Genomic DNA, 19,741 nt, shown 5'->3' with positions numbered 1-19,741 from the left:
AACGTGGAAATTTTCCCCGCACTGAGATCCAAAAATACGTTATTACAGAAAAAGATTATTAAAATTTATAAACTACCGAAAAATCGATGGTAAAGCTTTCAAAATAACGAAAATCGGAAGTACCGTTCTATGGAGGCAGTATTAAAAATTGACCTGTGTCCAGAAATTTTTGGAGGAAAGTTTTGTAACTTCAACGAAGACTAAATACTAATGTTTTTATTTGTTGACCAATGTTGATATTAATTTGGGCTTTTTTGGTCAGGTTAATTGAATGAAAATAAACGGATTTATTTCATGTTTTGCTCGACGTTTCGTTGGTGTGTTTCCAACTTTTTCAAGAGCTTGTTTATTTAATTCAAGTAACAAATGAGAATTTTGATTAGATTTAGGTCTGGTGAAATATTTTACTTAAATTTAACTTACTTTAAATGCCTTGCATTATTATTTACTTCTTCTTATTATTAAAAAAACGGGACTCCCCAACATTTAGTTTAATAATAAATAAATAATCAAAAAATAAAAATCACAGTTAAACTTAAGCTAAATCAAAGAACCGTTTCTAAATAATCGCAGTAGAATACTGAAGCTTCGTATTATCCTTGTCTTCTTTTGTATTAATTGATCTGGCAATCCTTTGTTGTATTCGTAGGCTTTCCAATGTAAGTCTTTTATTCTCCCTTTTCTCTCTATCTAATATTTTGACATTCAACAGATCAGCAGTATGGCCACTCTCCGTTGCGTGTTGTGACAGTGCTGTTTTTGATGTTCCGTTGTTTATATAATTATGGTGTTCTCCTATTCTCACACTAAGCATTCGTTTTGTTGTGCATACGTAAATTTTCCCAACATGTTTCTTTCTCATTGCCCTTGCATGTAATTTCATAGACTACGTTGTGTTGTTTAAATTTGTCTTCTTTTGTTTTTGTGCGTTTGAATATCGTTTGCATCGTCTGATTGGATTTGTGTGCTATCATTGTTGTCGTGTTTGTTATGATTTCTTTCAGGTTTTTTTGTTTCTGTTAAATTTGGCAGGTACGGTTCACTCACAAAAATTTGTTTGCAGTCGATGATTATTTTCTTTATTAGTTGAGGCGGGTAACTATTTTTCTTCAGTATATCTGTGTATTTTTTGATATTTTTGTTTATATATGGTTCATCTGTCAGGTATAATATTTTGTATAACAGACTTTTTGAAGTATTAATTTTCATATTCATTGGTTGTGTGGAGTGGAAATTTATTATTCGCCCGGAGGATATGTCTTTTGTTAATAGCTTTCTTTCATCTCTTATAATTAACATATCTAAATATGGTAATTTTCCGTTTTCCTCTTTTTCTATTGTGAATTTTTTTTTTGGTGATATCCATTTAGAATCGCTTAGAATAGTGTTTTCGTCATTTTTGTTTATGTCATCCACGTATTTCGTCAGTATTTTAATCCTTATGTTATTTCTGTTGGGTTCAGTTATAACGTCGTCTAGTAGTTTATCAAGCACAATATCAGCTATGGTAGGCGAAAGTGGGTTGCCATAGGCATACCATACGTCTGATGGTAAAATTTGTTGTCACATTTGAAATAGTTATTATCCTTTAGAACGAAGTTTAATATATTAAGAAAGGTTTGTCTTGGGGTTTTCTTGTTTTTCTGAACTGTATTCCATTTTTCCATAATGTTTTTAGTTGCGAGATGTGTGGGGATATTGGTGAGCAATGAGATAACATCAAAAGAAACAATAATGTCATCCTCATCCAATTGGATGTCCCTTATCCTATCTTTCAGATTGATGCTATTTTTAATATTATATTTTGGTGAGATTAATGTTTTGAAAGTCTTACCAGTGTATTGCGCTAAGTTGTAACATGGTACATTGACAGACGTGGCTATAGGTCTTAGAGGGATGTTTTCCTTGTGGATCTTTGGTAATCCATAGAGGTCCGGAGCTGTAGCGGCAATGCTTGTCAGTTTTGATTTTTCCCACTTCGTTATAATGTCCTTCTTTTGAAGTTCTGTTCTGTCGTTGGATCTTCTCTAATAAATTTGTACGTTGATTTATCGTCTAGTAATGTGTTGAGTTTTTTGCATAGTCTTCTTTATATAGGATGACGGTTTTATTGCCTTTGTCAGCCGTTGTGACTATAATTTGGTCTCCAATTTCTTTGATTAACTTTTGTGTGTCCTCAAAAATGGCTAATATGAATTTTTCTTTATCGCTATTGTATATATTTCTTTTATAGTTTGATATTCTGTTCGCTATTTTTGTCCTGGTGATTTCTTTTTCCGAATCGTCTTTGATAGTTTTAACCCACTGTTCAATATCCGCTATGAGGGAGACTGCGTTGAAGTTTTTCGATGTCACTGGTAGTGCGAACTTTTTCCCCATGGATAATATCCATTTTTGTTCTTTGGAAAAATCTATTTCGGTGCAATTAATAAACTAGTCTTCGTTCAAAATCAAATTGTATTCGTCAAATTTTTGGCTTTTTAGTCTGTTTATTTTTGAGGTGTGCGTCGCTTTTGTTTTTGATTTTATATTGTAATATCTTTTCTATTGCTCGTCTTTAAATCTTTGTAGTTCTGTTTCGTCTAGTGTATTTTGTATTTTTATTTCTAACTGTGATATCATCTGTTTTGTTGTTGCTATTTGTAAGTGTGTTTCTTTTATTTCTACATTGAGAATTTTTCTTTTGAAATTGTTCCTTACTCTCTCTGCTTGTTGTTGTGTTTTTGTGTGTGAGAACAAAACGAATGCTTAGTGTGAGAATAGGAGAACACCAAAATGATATAAACAAAGGAACATCAAAAACAGCACTGTCACAACACACAACTGAGAGTGGCCATACTGCTGATCTGTTGAATGTCAAAATATTAGATAGAGATAAAAGGGAGAATAAAAGACTTACATTGGAAGGACTACGAATACAACAAAGGATTGCCAGATCAATTAATACAAAAGAAGATAAGGATAATACGAAGCTTCCGTATTCTATTGCGATTATTTAGAAACGGTTCTGTGATTTAGCTTAAGTTTAACTGTAATTTTTATTTTTTGATTATTTATTTATTTTTAAACTAAATGTTGTGGGGTCCCGTTTTTTAATAATAAGAAGAAATAAATAATAATGCAAGGTATTTAAAGTAAGTTAAATTTAAGTAAGATATTTCACAAAACCTAAATCTAATCAAAATTCTCATTTGTTACCAGAATTAAATGAACAAGCTCTTGAAAAAGTTGGAAACACACCAACGAAACGTCGAGCAAAACATGAAATAAATTCGTTTATTTTCATCAATTAACCTGACCAAAAAAGCAGTCATTTCGGTAGAACAATGTGGCCAATATGTTGGGATACCGCTTCATGGGAGTTATATGAAGACGTGTACCTATACCGACAAATTTCAGGTGGAAAGTTTAATACCAAATTTCAGTCATTTCGTTTCGGAAAATCGGGAGGTACCTTTCTATGGGGTCTATATGAAGGCGTGGACCTTTACCGACAAAATTCAAATGGAAAGTTTTATACACCCAACGAACACTAAATGCCAAATTTCAGTCATTTCGATGTGATAATGAGGCTAAAACCTTCAAAATACCAATGTAGACTAAATATCCTATTTCAGCCATTTCTGTGAGATATTGAGGCCACAACCTTCAAAATACCGAAAGTCGGGAGGGCTATGAAGGTGTAGGCCTATACCGACAATTCCTTACAAAAGTGTTTCATACCACCAATAAAGACTACTAATGTGGCTCAAACCTTGATACCGAAAATCGGGCGGTACCGTTCCATGAAGGCTATGTCAAAACTGGACCGATATAACCAATTTCCTGAGTATTTCAGCCATGTAAACCTTTTATTCAAGTGGAGTCTTAAGACACGCCGTTCGGACTCGGCGATAAACTGTAGGTCCCATATCATTGAGCTAATATCAATCGGGGTGCACTCATAGACGTTAGAGATGTCTCCCTTGTCCCTTCTGGTATGTTTGTGGATCAATTATTAATTGAAACTTCTGTACCAAATTATGGATAAAGATAATTACAAAGTTAATTATGCCCTCCATATTTTGGTGGAGACAGGGTTTAAAAGACAGCCAACATTAGCATTAGCTGTACACGTAACTGGTGCACAATACTGATATACACGGCTAAATAAGCAAACGAACGCATATTTATTTTAGTGCATCTTTGCTTATTTCGTATTTTACGCCTAAGCATTTTTCTTTCAGCATAATCGACACCACGCTACATATTTAGTAGAGCTGGCAAAAAATCGATGGCACTATCGATAATATCGATTATTATTTAAAAAATCAATATCGATAGATAGTTTTGCCTATCGATATTATCGGAATAAAAACCCCTAAATGAAATCAAAAATATTTCCTTAATAATTTTTTTCATTTGACAGTTTTCTCCTTTATAAAAGTTTTCATTTCACTTTTTCATAGAAACAGAATTGAGCCCCTGAAATCCATTGAAATAAATAGAAATTTTGCTGCTTTTCGGTTATGTGTGTGTAAGAAAGTAAGTCCGTAGTCATACGTACACATTTTTCGGTAAAATAAAATGTATTTTTTTTACATTTTTATAAAATAGAAGCAGTTGTTTATTCTCCTTTATATTTCTGTGAACTACTTTTGCATAATTTTAAGAAAATCATTGACATTTCCGCCATTTTTATCTCCAAATTAATGGCGATGACAACTTAACGATAATATCGACACCAATCGATATTTTAAAACATTATATCGAAAATATCTAATGTTGGGAATATCGATGGTTTGCCAGCTCTAATATTTAGCACTCGGCTGGCCATTCGTCGCAACAAATAGACAAACGAGGGATGTTTTTGTGATTAGTGTTGCCAACGCGCAAATGAAAAAGGTGGCATATAATAGGTCTGTACGATAACCCAAAAATTTTTACAAATTCGTACAAATTTTTACTGAATGCTGTTCGATAACAAAATTATCCAGCAAAAGAGAGCGAGTTTGGAGAGATTTTTGGAGAGTTTTGTGACTGAGAACGTGCAAATTTTTGCAAGGAAAATTTGTCTCGCAAAAATTTGCAAGTCTGATCAGCTGACTTTTAATCACCTGTTCAATGTAAACAACTCGAAATGTTAAATTTTTGACGAAGAAAATTTCACAATTGCACATTTTTTTAAATTCTTAAGCGTTGTGGATAGGATTAAAGCATTAAATAAGTAAACTGCAATTTTAAAATTTGTGTTTTTGTTCCGTTTGGTTTAAAATATCAAAAGAAACAAAAACAAATTTCATACATTTACGGAAACAGCTGACTTTCTTGCAAGTTTTTGCAAAATGCTGTTCGATAACTTTCTGCAATTTGTCTTGCTTGAGAAAGTAAAATTCACTAAGAGAGGTTGCTGGAACTGACTGAGTAATTATTGCTGGCAAAGTTATCGTACACACCTAATGTCAAAATTACGATTCTGCAAAACGGGATTTTAGTAAACAAATTGTAATAAAGAAATTTAATATTTCGATGTGTTGCAAGTGGTATCACAAATTTATCCTCCGTAAGGCCCATACCTATATACGGACGTATACCCAGGGCGTGTGTGGTTAAAAAAGTAGAACACATGTATTCTTATGAGAACTACCGAAATACGTCGAGCGTATACTTTTTGTAAGTTGAAAAAGTTTAACTTTGACAGAACGTTATTGTTTGTATGTGTGTGTGTTTTGTATTTTAAAAACAAAATCCCAACAAAACATGAAATACAATTCATTGCGAAGGAAAATTATTTGTTTTACGAATGAAAACATTTAAGTAATTTTCGGTCGCGGATTTTGTGTTTTAAAATTTAAATGTGATTTGGGACTCAACGTATTTGGGTAATACGGACGCTCAGAGAGCGTTGTTTTGGTAGGTTGGTGAAATATTTGTGTACTTCCCGTCGTTATTTAGGTTTAGTCGTAAAAGTTGTAAAAGTCGTAAACGATTTTCATATAAATTTTGTGTACGGGAACGCAAAATGTGTAAAAGTGGTAAAAATTGTAAAAACTTTTTAGTTCTGGAACAGAGCTAATGTTTTGTTGTTTAAAAATAAAAATTGTTAAACGGCTTCAACAAAAATTCACATGGTCTTTGTACAAGAAAGTGGAATTAATAATATCGTGGTTTTTAATGCCTTACAATTGGTAACACTGATCGCAAAAAGTATTGTTTGCTGAATACATGGCTACGCCGTAGAAACTATCCCTGCAAACATTTTTTCAAATTTTTAATCGCTTAAAGATAATCTGCGATTCGCGGGGAAGATCAATTTAATCGCGGAAGAGCGCGCCTAATGATAACCTGCGAATCGCCGACATAAAGTAACTGTGTCCGGGAAGCGAATCGCGAGGAAGAATCGCAGATTAATCATCTGGAAGATCTTCAGAAGATCAACATGTAAAGAAAAATTAAAAAAAGAATAGAACAATTGTTTTTTTGTTTCTTTTATTTGTTGTTTAGTTTTCTGCTTTTCTTTTCTTTTCTGCTTTGTTATGGTTTTTAATTATTCCTTTATGTTGTGGTTATTTGTTATAGGCATTGTGTACTCAGTACTGTTTCCTCAGTCAATATGTTGTATTTTGGTTAAACTTTGCAAAACCTGGACATGTGTGGTTTGTCAATACTCATAATATTATACGTGCCATTTATATCAAAGTTCTGAAGAAAGTGTATATGAGAATTATATGCAACAAAAACAAAAATTTTAGTAACAATCATCTGTTGCTCTTCCAGAAGAGTCTTCTGTGATTCCCAACGGCGATCATTTAAAAAATGTAAGAAAAAAATGTAAACAATCACCCAATGATCGCCGTGGGGAATCACAGAAGATTTATCTAAGCGAACAATCTTCCAAAAATTGAAAAAATGTTGGCAGGGATGTTGCTTATTTTCTTTTCTAATATGTGTTGATCGTGTGTGCTGCAAAATATGAGTATGTGTGTTCGGTGCTGTTTTATTAGCAACAATAGGTGTGTCTTTTTACGTGATAATTTGTATTAATTATTACGAAATGTTACTAAATGCTGTCTTTTTACACAAAAGTTCAGTAAAAGAGAGCGAAGTGAGAGAACAATTTTGACAGTTGTTTGCTGAGAAATTGCTAAAAGTGAAAGAATTTTTCCCAGCAACATTTAGCATGTTCGATCAGCTGTTTTTTAATCATCTGCAAATGGTCAGCTGCTCAATGTTTATCTTATTTTTGTGGAAAAATACTATAAATATACAATTCAGCTATATTTATTGATTATTTTATTAATATATTAATTATTTTTTATTTATTTTTGCTTAAAATTGAAGAACTTTTTCATTGCTTTGGAGTTAGTTTTTCTTTCATTCATTGGCGCCAATGTTTTTGTTTTAGTCATCAACTGTTATCTTACTAATGCTTACTAAATGCTGTCTTTTTACTTTTTTCTCTTTTTCGGATCAAAGAGTAAAATCCCACTTCCTCTCTGAAACAAAGTTACTGAATAATTATTACTGAAAAAGTAAAAATACACAACTAATATCAAATAGAATCAGAGCTCCGAATACTCGCTCGAATTCCGCTCGAGTGAAACTTTTCTCGAATTCTAGCAAGTTGAGGGGGACAACTTGCCCCCTTCCCCCAACCAACCAAAAGCATACCCCATCCCCAAATAAACATGCCCCACCCATAGCAAACAAAAAAAAAAACCAAAAAAACTTACGGAGCTCTGAATAGCATTAGCTTCGCTAGCAACACAAATGTACACATAGCCCAGAAAGTCTGCGTTCACCTTACTACTTTTCAAAAATGATGCTAAAACTTTAATAAATAGGTAAACGAGATCAGTTTTTCTTTCATAAATATGCTATTGGCACTCTTTAGTACCAAAATAAAAAGAAAAATTCCAGAAAATATATTATTATTGCGAAGATAACGGTAGAAAAGTGTTACAACTGCTAAATTAAAGTCCCAGAAAGTCTGCGTTCACTTTGTATGTTGCAATAATACCGTTAGTTTTTATTGAATTTTTTTGAAGTTTTCTCCCATTTTTAATCAATATTGTCACAACTGGTCATTCTGTGAGGTCGCTTGCATACTTAACTTAAAAAAGTAAGTTATTTCAAGAATGGAAAACAAGGACAAAGAAATTGGCATCGATAAAAGGAAAATTCTAGATAAATTATGGAAAAAGCTATCGAAATATTGGCGAAACTGTAGGTAGAACATATTAGTCCATACATAGAGTGATATTTAACTATAAACAAACCAGAATTTTTACGTCAAAACCCAGATCTGGGCATTATATAGGAGCCAAAACCTTACAGTCTCAGCAGTATGCTTTGAAACGTTATGTTGTTGCAACCAAAATTTCGTAGTTCTTCTGCATTTTGGTTCGAATTGCGCTTCATGATGTTTAGGTAACCATACTTGTCCATTGTCGATTCAATAAATACAAGTTGGCCCACTCCAGAAGCTGCTACACACCCCAATCCAAAACAGCACCCTCGCCAGTTTTTACAGTGTAAAACAAGATTTTGTTTTTTCAAGCGCTGTTCGAGCTTTCTCCAAACAGTTTGAAGTCCTTTCATTGCAAACATATAGAACATGCTTTCGGCCGAAAATATGACTTGATTCCAGAATACTTGGAGGCTTGTTTATGTATTCATTAGCAAATTCAATATGCTTCTGCCTGTTCACTAGTGATATGTACGGCTTTCACCGTGCGACTATACCATGATATCCAGCTTTATGCAGTATTTTTCTGGCGGTTTGTGCACAAATACTTTTTTTGGATGCCATTTTCACATTTTCAACAATTTTTGAAGTAATTATCGGACTGTTTGTTTTAACTATATTAGCTATGTTACGCTCCTCCCGTTCTGATAATATTTTTGACCGTCCAAAACTGAGCTTTGACCGTCCAGATCTGGGCATTGACTTCAAAATTCCGATTTTTTTATAGTTAATTATCACTCTATGTATAGACTAATATGTTCTACCTACAGTTTCGCCAATATTTCGATAGCTTTTTCCATTATTTACCTAGAATTTTCCTTTTATCGATGCCAATTTCTTTGTCCTTGTTTTCCATTCTTGAAATATTTTACTTTTTTAAGTTAAGTGTGTAAACGACCTCACAGAATGACCAGTTGTGACAATATTGATTAAAAATGGGAGAAAACTGCAAAAACATTCAAAAAAATTAACGGTATTATTGCAACATACAAAGTGAACGCAGACTTTTTGGGGCTCTAATTTAGCAGTTGTAACACTTTTTTACCGTTACCTTCGTAATAATAATAATATATTTTCAGGAATTTTTCTTTTTATTCTGGTAGTAAAGAGTGCCAATAACATTTTTATGAAAGAAAAACTGATGTTATTTACCTATTTATTAAAGTTTTAGTATCGTTTTTGAAAAGTAGTAAGGTGAACGCAGACTTTCTGGGCTATGTGTACATATTTTGAAGAAATTTTAGCAGAAAAAGCTGAACATTTTCCATGCTTTTGCTAATATGACGTTAGCATTTTAAACCCTGTGTGGAGTGTATAACTGCCTATACCCTCCACACATTACATTCAGACAACCAGATGGCTTTATCAGAATTTATTAGAATCTACCCAGAATATTACATAGTAAATAGATTTATAACTGTTCTATACAGTGTCACATAAAAAGATATTAAGTACGAAATGTATCACATTATGGACCATTACATATACATATTACATAAAGATATTAATTACAGTAAAAGATATTAAGTACAGAATGTATCACATTATGAACCATTATAACATATTTCCTCTTACTATTGGAAGGATTTGAAAACGCCAAATAAATCAATTTAGGCGCATTAAAATATACTTTTCACATTTAAATTTAATGTTAAGAAGGTCCTCCTTGATTAGAGATGGACAGTGGGTAAATACCCAAAGGGTAAATACCTGGTAAATTGGGTAAATACCGGGTAAATACCCATTTGTGGGTATTTATTTGGGTATTTACTATATTGGATCGCCAATACAACATCTTACACCCTATTTTTGGGTTTAGGTTGTGAAATCGTTTCAAAATGGACTGTTTTACAATACTTTAACCAAGTGTGTAAATACTTGGGTAAATACCAGAGTATTTAACCAAATGTTGGGTAAAAACTCTTTAACTGCCGAACAACTTGACGTAGCCTGACGAAATTTGGCTCAAATCTTACTTATATCAAGAGAACATCTGGTATTGAAAATGGGGTCTCTAGGTCCATGTTTTCATATAGCCCCCATATAAACGTACCTCCTGATTTAAGGTAATTTTCAACTACTATCCACATTTTACAATCTTATTGGAAGAAATTTGCCACAGTGAGTTCTCAATATGTAGAAAATATCTTTGCAAAAATTTGTCAACATAGGTCCACGTTTTCTAATAGCCCCCATATAAGGGTACCCCGATTTCGAGTATTTACCCAAACCTTGGGTAAAAACTCTTTAACTGCTTATATCAAGAGAACACCTGGTATTGAAAATGGGGTCTCTGGGTCCATGTTTTGATATAGCCCCATATAACCGTACCTCCCGATTTAAGGTATTTTTCACCTATTAGTCACATTTTACAACCAAATTGTTGGCTGTAATTTGGCACAGTGAGTCCTCAATGAGTATAAAATATCTTTGCAAAATTTTGTCAACGTAGGTCCATGTTTTCTTATAGCCCCCATATAAGGGTACCTCGATTTCGAGTTTTTAACCAAATATTGGGTAAAAACTCTTTATCTGCCGAATCACTTGACGTAGGCTGACAAAATTTGGCTCAAAACTTTCTTATATCAATAGTATTAAAGGTATTGAAAATGGAGTCCCTGGGTCCATATTTTGGTGTAGCCCCATATAGCCGTACCTACCGATTTAAGGTATTTTTCATCTATTAGCCACATTTTACAACCAAATTGGCTGTAATTTTGCACAGTGAGTTCTCAAGGAGTATAATATAGCCTTGCACAAATTTGTCAACGTAGGTCCACGCTTTCTTATAGCCCCCATATAAGGGTACCCCGATTTCGAGTATCTACCCAAACCATGGGTAAAAACTCTTTAACTGCCGAACCACTTGAAGTAGGCTGAAATATTACTTATATCCAGAAAACATCTGGTATTGAAAATAGGGTCTCTGGGTCAATGTTTTGATATAGCCCCCATATAACCGTGTAGCCCCCATATAGCCGTACCTCCCGATTTAAGGTATTTTTTACCTATTAGCCACATTTTACAATCATATTGGCTGAAATTTGGCACAGTGAGTTCTCAATCTTTGTTTTATCAAATAACTTCTGGTACTGCAAATGGGATCTTTGGGTCCACGTTTTGATATATCCCCCATATAAACGTACCTCCCGATTTCAGAAACCCATATTGGGGCTACAAGAAAACGTGGACCTATGTCGACAATTTTAGCAAGGATATTTTATACATATTGGGAACTCACTGTACCAAATTACAGTCAGTAATTTTTGTAAAATGTGCCTAATAGGTAAAAATACCTTAAATCGGGAGGTACGGCTATATGGGGGCTACACGGCTATATGGGGGCTACATCAAAACATGGACCCAGGAACTCCATTTTCAATACCTTTAATACTATTGATATAAGAAAGTTTTGAACCAAATTTCGTCAGCCTACGTCAAGTGGTTCGACAGTTAAAGAGCTTTTACCCAACATTTGGGTAAATACTCGGGTATTTACCCACTTGTTTAAAGTATTGTAAAACTGTCCATTTTGAAAAGATTTCACAACATATACCCAAGAATTGGGTGTAAGATGTTGTATTGGCGATTCGATATAGTAAATACCCAAATAAATACCCGGTAAATACCATCTCTATCCTGGATATTGATTGATTACTTTTAACTTTAAATTAACCGGAACGCTATAAATCTCTTCAAAAATCGAAACTAAAACAAAAAATCGAAACTATAAAATGTATAGGGTTGTCCGCACCAAACGACCCTAGTATTCAAATTTCTAACAAATAAATATAGCTCTTTGCAAATTGAAACAAACATATTTACATGTACAGTTTGTCAAGTAATTGTTTTCGAACCAAGAAAACCAACATTTTTCTATATTAATTTATGAAAAATGACTGATAATTGGGATAAAAATGTCGGGTTTTTTGCAGAAAATAGTTGGTAGACTTATTAAAGACAAGATAGGATGTATAAATAAAAAATTAACCCACGTAGTCCAACAAAAAACAACGAAAACCCATAACTACATATAATTCAAGCTGTCAAATAAATGTTTTCGAAATTTAATGGAGGTTCCAAAATAACCCATATTTTTGGTAAATTCTTGAAAATCATGACATTTTAGGAATGTTATTCTTAAAAAAGGTTAACTACTAACAAGTATCAACAATATTAGGCATATAATATCCCTACTAGGAGGGCTACCATATGGACCAAGGGAGTACCAGGTCATATTACATGTAAACAGGGTCCTATAGGTCTTATACCGGGAATATCTGAAAACAAAGGAGATTTAGCAGTTTTTTTAGTTCACCAGGATGGACTGCCATCAATTACAATAAATATTACCTCCAGAATAATTAGATCATGTGGGTTGCCAGATCAACTAAAAGGTGCCAGGTTATATAAACAGTAAACGAGCCCACTTGCATCCAAAACCAGGGCTTAAAATTTGTTTATTTAACTCAAATTGAATTAAGCTATAAGGGAGTTCTCCAACATAAACCAAAATATGACATAAAAGTACAAAAATCTCTTAGAAATGCATATATAAGATATTGTCAGTCTATGCTTATTTTTAATAGGCCTCCGATTTCAACTGTTTATAGCCAGTTCAGAGAAATTCTCTAAGTTTTTTTGCTTCCATGCTAAGACTGAAGCATTATTTACCCATCAACATAATTTTCCCCTTAAAAATGTACTACAGTAGTACTGCAGAGTACGCGAAATGTGTCTAATAGGTCGGAGTATGCATTTCTGAAAATTGTCGAAACTTTTACCCCATACATTTCTAAGCAATATTGGTCTCCTACTGCGATATTTCTGATTGTTTAGTGAAATGACATTATCTCTTAATTAATTTTAAGTAAAAAAACAAATTTCGGTGCCCTGTTCTGGGGCCCAGATGGCCTGGTTCACTGTTTATATAACCTGGTACCTTTTTAGTCGATCTGGCAACCCTTCTGATCTAATTATGCTGTAGGTAATATTTATTGTATTTGGTGGCAGTCCATCATCGTGAACTAAAAAACTCATAAAACGCCTTAGTTTTCAGATATTCCCGGTATAAGACCTATAGGACACTATTTACATGTAATATGACCTGGTACTGCCTTGGTCCATATGGTAACCCTCCTAGTAGGGACATTCTATGCCTAATATTTTTTATACTTGTTAGTAGTTAACCCTTTTTAAGAATAACATTCATAAAATGTCCTGATTTTCAAGAATTTACCAAAAATATGGGATATTTTGGAACTTCACTACATTTCGAAAACATTTATTTGACAACTTGCATTACATGTAGTTATTGGTTTTCGTTACTTTTTGTTGGACTACGTGGGTTAATTTTTTATTTATTCATCCTATCTTGTCTTAAATAAGTCGACCAACTATTTTTTGCAAAAAACCCGACATTTTTATCACAATTATCAGTCATTTTTCATAAATTAATACAGAAAAATGTTAGTTTTCTTGGTTCGAAAACAATTACTTGACAAACTGTATGTATGTTTATTAATACATGTAAATAACTTGTTCTCTTTGAAAAAAAAAAATAATAAAACTCATTTATGTGTAATAAATATGCAGTACGAATTTCATGCATATGGGGACACGTCTTTCCCAAAATGTTTGCTACTGATGAATATATGTATGTATGTATGTGTTACATGAGAATGAATTTTGATTCCTAAAATTGGACTCACCCTGGACGTTTGTGTCATTTAAGCCAATAATATAGTTGTCAAGTACTTCCCTTAATTTTCTTTCTAAAGTTCGAGCATTTTTCAACAGGAAAGATGATCGCAAATGGCGCATTTCAATTGAACGACGTCTACGGTTCCAACGAAGTCGTGGGTGTTGGCCCAATAAACATTGAGGTAATTCCAATGGCCGCCACTTTCCTCCAACGCAAGTTGCACCTGGGGGTCCCACATCTAGTACATAGCCTTTGTCACAGTCATACATAATCTGTTTGTTATTTACTATCTGAAATGGGTTAACATATGTATATGTTTGCAATTGACATTGTTATCGCAGATGTTTTAGTTTACCTTTTTTACGTAAGGTCGGTAATCGTAGAGGCCCATGTTGCCGACAAGTAAAACTTTTCCGTTTGGAATATAGCCAGGAAAGGAACAGAACACTTCCTGACAGTGTGGAAATTCTCCAGTCCAGTTTCCAAAGGAGCACGTAAGAACATAATCGTTTGGATCAGTGACGTCTTTCCCTTCTGGACTCACCAGCTTAAATCCATCTTTACATTTGAACCTTGCTTTCATGCCGTGTTCAGTCTTCGGAGCCAGCACCATGCCATGTTTGGGGGGTTTCGGCATGTTTTTACAACGAGCTGGAACACAACGAGGTATAATACTCCATGTGCCGTTGTGGCATTTGGGCGGACTCAATAACGAAACGGGGAATTCATAGTTCTTTTCACATTGGACATCGAGAGCTGTTCCGTGTTTAACCTTGTCAACAGAACCCGAGGGATGATGCTGCGAGGAGTGGTTCGTTGGCGTTATAATAGTCGTTCCATTTTCGTCTGTAATAATTTCTATGGGTACAACAACACCTTGTGAAATAGCTGGGACTACACAAGGGGCCAAGCATTCTGGCAGTGGATTTCGCCAACGTCCATCTATTTGGCATACGCTGGACGAGGATCCTTTCATCAACATATCTGGTTGGCAACGGAAAATTATACTCGCTCCCAGACCTGTGCCAGCTTCAACGTTTTCAATCCAACCATTGTAAAGGACACCGGGATGGCCACAATTTATTTCTGTAATACGAAGTCGTTGATTTGCTTCTGTTTGCAATGATTGTCTACTCACCCTTGCAGATTGGAAGTGTGCCACTCCATTTCCTATCGGCGCCGCACCTGCTGGAACTCTCTCCCACCAGCGTATATCCATATCGGCATTCGTAGCTCACAACTGAATTATATGCCAATGTTGTAAATGTGGCTTTGCCGTTTTTCGGATTTTCTGGAGTAGGACAAACAACAGATGTGACCACTTGAATGAGAATGCATAGAAAAATGATGAAATGAGTCAGATATGCAGTTGTCAGTGTGTTATATATTACTACTGTGCGCGTATACCTAGTCTACATAGTCCATAAAATATACATAATAGTGTGTCCAAAACCGAAACTGGTCAGCCAGTTTTGAGTTAGAAAACCGAAACCGGTTTTTGCCAAAAACGTCATTTTCGGTTAACCGAAAAACCAGTTACTTGTGTCGGTTAACCGGTTTTTAAATAATACTAATATTTTTAATATTTCATTACAATTGTATTCTTGAAAGTAAACTAATCTTAACTAACACAAGGTACCGCAAAGTTATGAATGTCAGATACCTTTAAATTTGAAAGATATTTTGTGTAAAATGTAGAGCTGTGCCAATCTAGTTCACTACGCCCACATCGTTTGTGGGCGAATACGCAATATAAGACGGTTAACACTAATATTAGTTATTATACAACAGACCGCCGACTTTTCCGATGCTGTCTAATATTCACTATGATCAGCCTTATTAGGCGAAGTCTGTGCAAAATTAACGCAAGATTTAGTTGAATGTCAGGTTATGAAGGGTAACGATAACAAAATGTATGTTTGAGTCAGGCATTTCACGACAATTTTAGTTTGGCAACGCAAGGCGAACAATCCATATTTATAAGGACTTTTACCATTCTAAGAGCACAATTTCTGTCTTAATTTTGCGGTCCCCACTTCGAGGATGAATGTCCAATAACAAGGATATCATGAGATAATTGTATTATAACGAAGTCGGTATACTTAATTTATCCCTTGCCGTACATTTTGATTCAAATACTTATCAATTTTGATCAATTTTGTACCTATTTAAAAAAAAATTTTGAAAACAGAAAACCGGTTTTTGAACAAATTGAAAATTGAATTGTTTGAAAAACCCGGTTTTTTGGACACCCTAATATATAACGAAGCAGTTTGCTACTGATTTTCAAAAAATTAGGCAACCATAACGTCCGTTATAATGTTGGGTTTTTTACAATTTCTAGTCCTCTGATTATGTTAAAATTAAAAGTGATAAATAAATTAAAAGGTGGGTCATCTTTCGTGTAATTTTAATGGCACCAAGCAAGAGAATAATCTGAAATTAAAAGCCTCTAGTGCTGAAACATACGCTCGTAACTTTCGATAAAGATGACATCGGACGCAACTCCGCTATGTTAATGTTAATAAACCAAACTTTACGAGTATAATTTGTGTACAGTCGAATTTATCAATAACGAGTGTCCGTGTAACGAATAATTCTCTATGAAGGATTGTTTTAAAAATATAAATTGTCACGACAAATACAGTCGAACTTCAGGTTCGAATAAATATGTATTCCCACACAATGGGGGATACATATCAGAGAGAGAAGTTAGGCTATATTTTTACCCCCTTATTAAAATCTTGATGAAGATTCTACAAATGTTGATTCAACTTTAAAAATCGCATTCGTTGCAAGAATGTTTTACATAATCGAAAAATATGGGATTTTTTATTATAGGAAAATAGTTATAGCTACGGTGACCAATCGTACTCTATTATAGAGTACAGTATTCTCTTTTTTGTTGCCCGTACTCTATATTTAATGTACTCCAATCAGTGAATGAAATCAGGCAGAAATTAAACAAAATATTGTCTTGGTTTTTCTGTTGATTTTAAAACTTTGGAACCTAAGTTTGTAATAACAGAAACATTATTGAGCAACAAACAAACAATTTTTCGTGATTTTTTACATGAATTCTACCAAACTTTTTAAAAGATTTTCTTTTCATCGAACCTTGAGCTAATTTCGGAATTTTTTTGTTGAACAAAATTGCATATTTTTCTGAAAAATCCCCGCCTACGAAACACTGTTTTTACTGAAGCAGCACAAAAACGAATAAACCTGTCATCATATATTTTTGGGGGATCATTAAGAACAAAATAATCTTGCCCTAAAGCGAAACCGAATTAAAAAAATGGTGGACTGTCAAAGTCAACATTTCGATTTTAACGAAAAAAATGGATAGTTTTTCGCTATAAATCAGCCAAAGCACAAGATTTTTATATATATAATAATATGTCCACAAAAACATATGAAGATAGGATTATTCGTTTTCGAGCTACAGTGGGTCCCGCTTTCAAAAATGCGTTTGATGTTGTTCATTCATAGGTATGTAGTGAATTAAGTTGGTACTGGGCCCTTTTAGAGGGTAAAGAAACTCCAATTAATATTACAATACAAGACCCATATAGAATACCATAAAATTTTCAAGGAATTTCATATCAGGTAACCATTTCCAAAAAACCGGTTTTTCCAAACAAAACGGTTTTCGGTTAACCGAAATTTTAAATTTTTCAAAAATCGGTTTTCGGTTTTCAGCATTTGCCAAAACCGGTTTAAACCGGTTTTGTTAAATAGGTACAAAATTGCTCATAATTTATAAATAGTTGATTAAAAATGTGCGACAAGGGGTAAATTAAGCATAATGACTTCGTTATTATATAATTATCTCAAAATATCCTTGTTATTTGGTATTCAACCTCGAAATGGGTGCTGCAAAATTAAGACAGAAATTGTGCTCTAACAATGGTAAACCATACAAATATAAAATTGTGTACCAAAAGAATTAAGTTTACATTTCATTAAGTCCGGATTCTTCGTCTCGCTTTGCCAACCTCAAGTTATCGTGAAATGCCTGAATCCAACATTTATTTTGTTACCGTTACCCTTTATAACCTGACATTCGTCTAAAGATTGTGTTAATTATGCACAGACTTCCCCTAGTGATGCTGATCATAGTGATCATTCGTCGATCTTTAATTGGTTGGTTTTAAATTGTAGCTACTACAGCTCTAGTTCCTAGTTCACTGTACTAGTTCCAAAACGTGTGAACAATGTCATACAAACTGCTGTGTGATATTACGTATACGCAGTTTTCATATAAAAACGATGTGGGCTATTGGAACTGCGTAGTGAACTAGATTGGCACAACTTTACATTTTAAACAAAATATATTTCAAATTTAAAAGTTAATAGTTAAGTTTAGTTTACTTTCAAGGAAACAACTGTAGTGAAATATTAAAAATATCACTATTTTTTAAAACCGGTTAACCGACACAAATAACCGGTTTTGTCGGTTAACCGAAAATGACGTTTTTGGCGAAAACCGGTTTCGGTTTTGTAACTCAAAACCGGGTAACCGGTTTCGGTTTTGGACACCCTAATTTCCATGTATAATAAAACAGAACAGGTATAATACAAATAACCTGAGGTTCTACGCACAAACAACACAACAGGTTCTTACTTTTGAACACTCAAATCTCTGACAATTTTTGTCCGATCGACTCGGCCTTTTCTGCAAAATATTCTATTCTACATATACTTGAAAACGATCCAATGAAATCTTGATTTTTTTTTTAAATTTGCAGGTGTATATAACCCCTTAGTTTTGTTAAAGTATTACAAAATTCCTGTCCTCTTTTCGGCCTGTAATTTTTCATCAATGACACTGCTGTAATTTCAACAAGCGAATGTCTTGTAGAAGCATCCACTCATATTTAAAATACCTTCACGAACTAGAAACCTGGCTAAAAAAGGTGGAATATCAAAGTAAACAGCGATAAATCAAAGTAAAGAGCGATAAAGTTTGGACGAACGGTATACAAATGTGGAGTACTGCCAGAAATTCAAAAATTGAACATTTGGAAAGATTCCAGTCGAAGACATTAAGACTTATAATAAATGCACCCTTGTTTATAAGTAAGAAAGCAATAAGAAGAGACTTAGATATACTTTCTGTAAAAGAAGAAATAAAAAAGACCAGCGAAAGATACCTGCAACGACTCAGTGACCATGTCAACCCAGAATACTGAATTGAACAAATGTATTAGATCTACCATTTCGTACTTTTTAAATTATGTAAATATGTATGTATGTCTGTTATCTGTTATTTTATAGTTAATATCAAACTTATTGTTTGTCCAAATTTACATTAGACATTAGTTTACTTGTGGCAAGTCCCTGTTTGTATGAGACTCACGTAAGGGGAATGGATATGGAAAAAAATTGCTCGTATCGGTAATTTTCAGGCAATTCCTTTTATATTTTTCGTATTTGACATTATTTTCATTGTTTTGAAAACAAAACTTGTTTGTCAGAATTGCCTTTTATAAACGCAACGCAAAAAGCAAATTTGAAAAGGAACGAAAAAAATTGCGAGAAGTAAACTCGCCTAATGTAAATCGGGACTTTCAAAACAGATTGTAAATAAAGTTGAATGAAAAAATGTGTATATGGTAATTTTTAAATTTCTTTTACAATTACTTTGGAAAAAAATTAAAAACAATTATTTGCGAGTACATCCGCGATTTAAAAAATTGGATGCAGCGCCCAAAAGGGGCTTTTATTCTCTTAAAAAAGAAAAAATATTTAAAAACTCCTTTTGGGTTGTAATAGGAAGATATATGTATAAATCGTTAAAAAATTTC

At 33.6% G+C, this 19,741-nt stretch overlaps 1 protein-coding gene and 1 long non-coding RNA gene across 3 annotated transcripts in view; one reads left to right on the top strand and one right to left on the bottom strand.

The window, feature by feature from the left end:
• The window catches only part of Hasp (Hig-anchoring scaffold protein), a 166,754-nt gene that overhangs the window by 24,154 nt on the left and 122,859 nt on the right, over positions 1–19,741 (bottom strand). For both annotated transcript variants that reach the window (XM_073968580.1, XM_073968581.1), the window contains exons 6-8: positions 15,070–15,252; positions 14,287–15,017; positions 13,939–14,221 (exon numbers count right to left, since the gene is read on the bottom strand). In XM_073968580.1, the coding sequence (XP_073824681.1) occupies positions 13,939–14,221; positions 14,287–15,017; positions 15,070–15,252 (1,197 nt within the window). The remainder of the gene's footprint in view (positions 1–13,938; positions 14,222–14,286; positions 15,018–15,069; positions 15,253–19,741) is intronic.
• On the top strand, positions 18,514–19,545 carry LOC141394330 (uncharacterized). The gene is made up of 2 exons (XR_012410355.1): positions 18,514–18,550; positions 18,683–19,545. It is a non-coding gene; the product is annotated as an uncharacterized lncRNA (long non-coding RNA).

This window comes from Musca autumnalis, unplaced genomic scaffold, assembly GCF_047663935.1.
Source record: "Musca autumnalis isolate F117 unplaced genomic scaffold, ASM4766393v1 scaffold_2, whole genome shotgun sequence".
In the NCBI taxonomy this organism is placed as follows: domain Eukaryota; kingdom Metazoa; phylum Arthropoda; class Insecta; order Diptera; family Muscidae; genus Musca; species Musca autumnalis.
The sequence above is the reverse complement of the archived record's forward strand: the minus strand, read 5'-3'. Positions and strand labels throughout refer to the sequence as shown.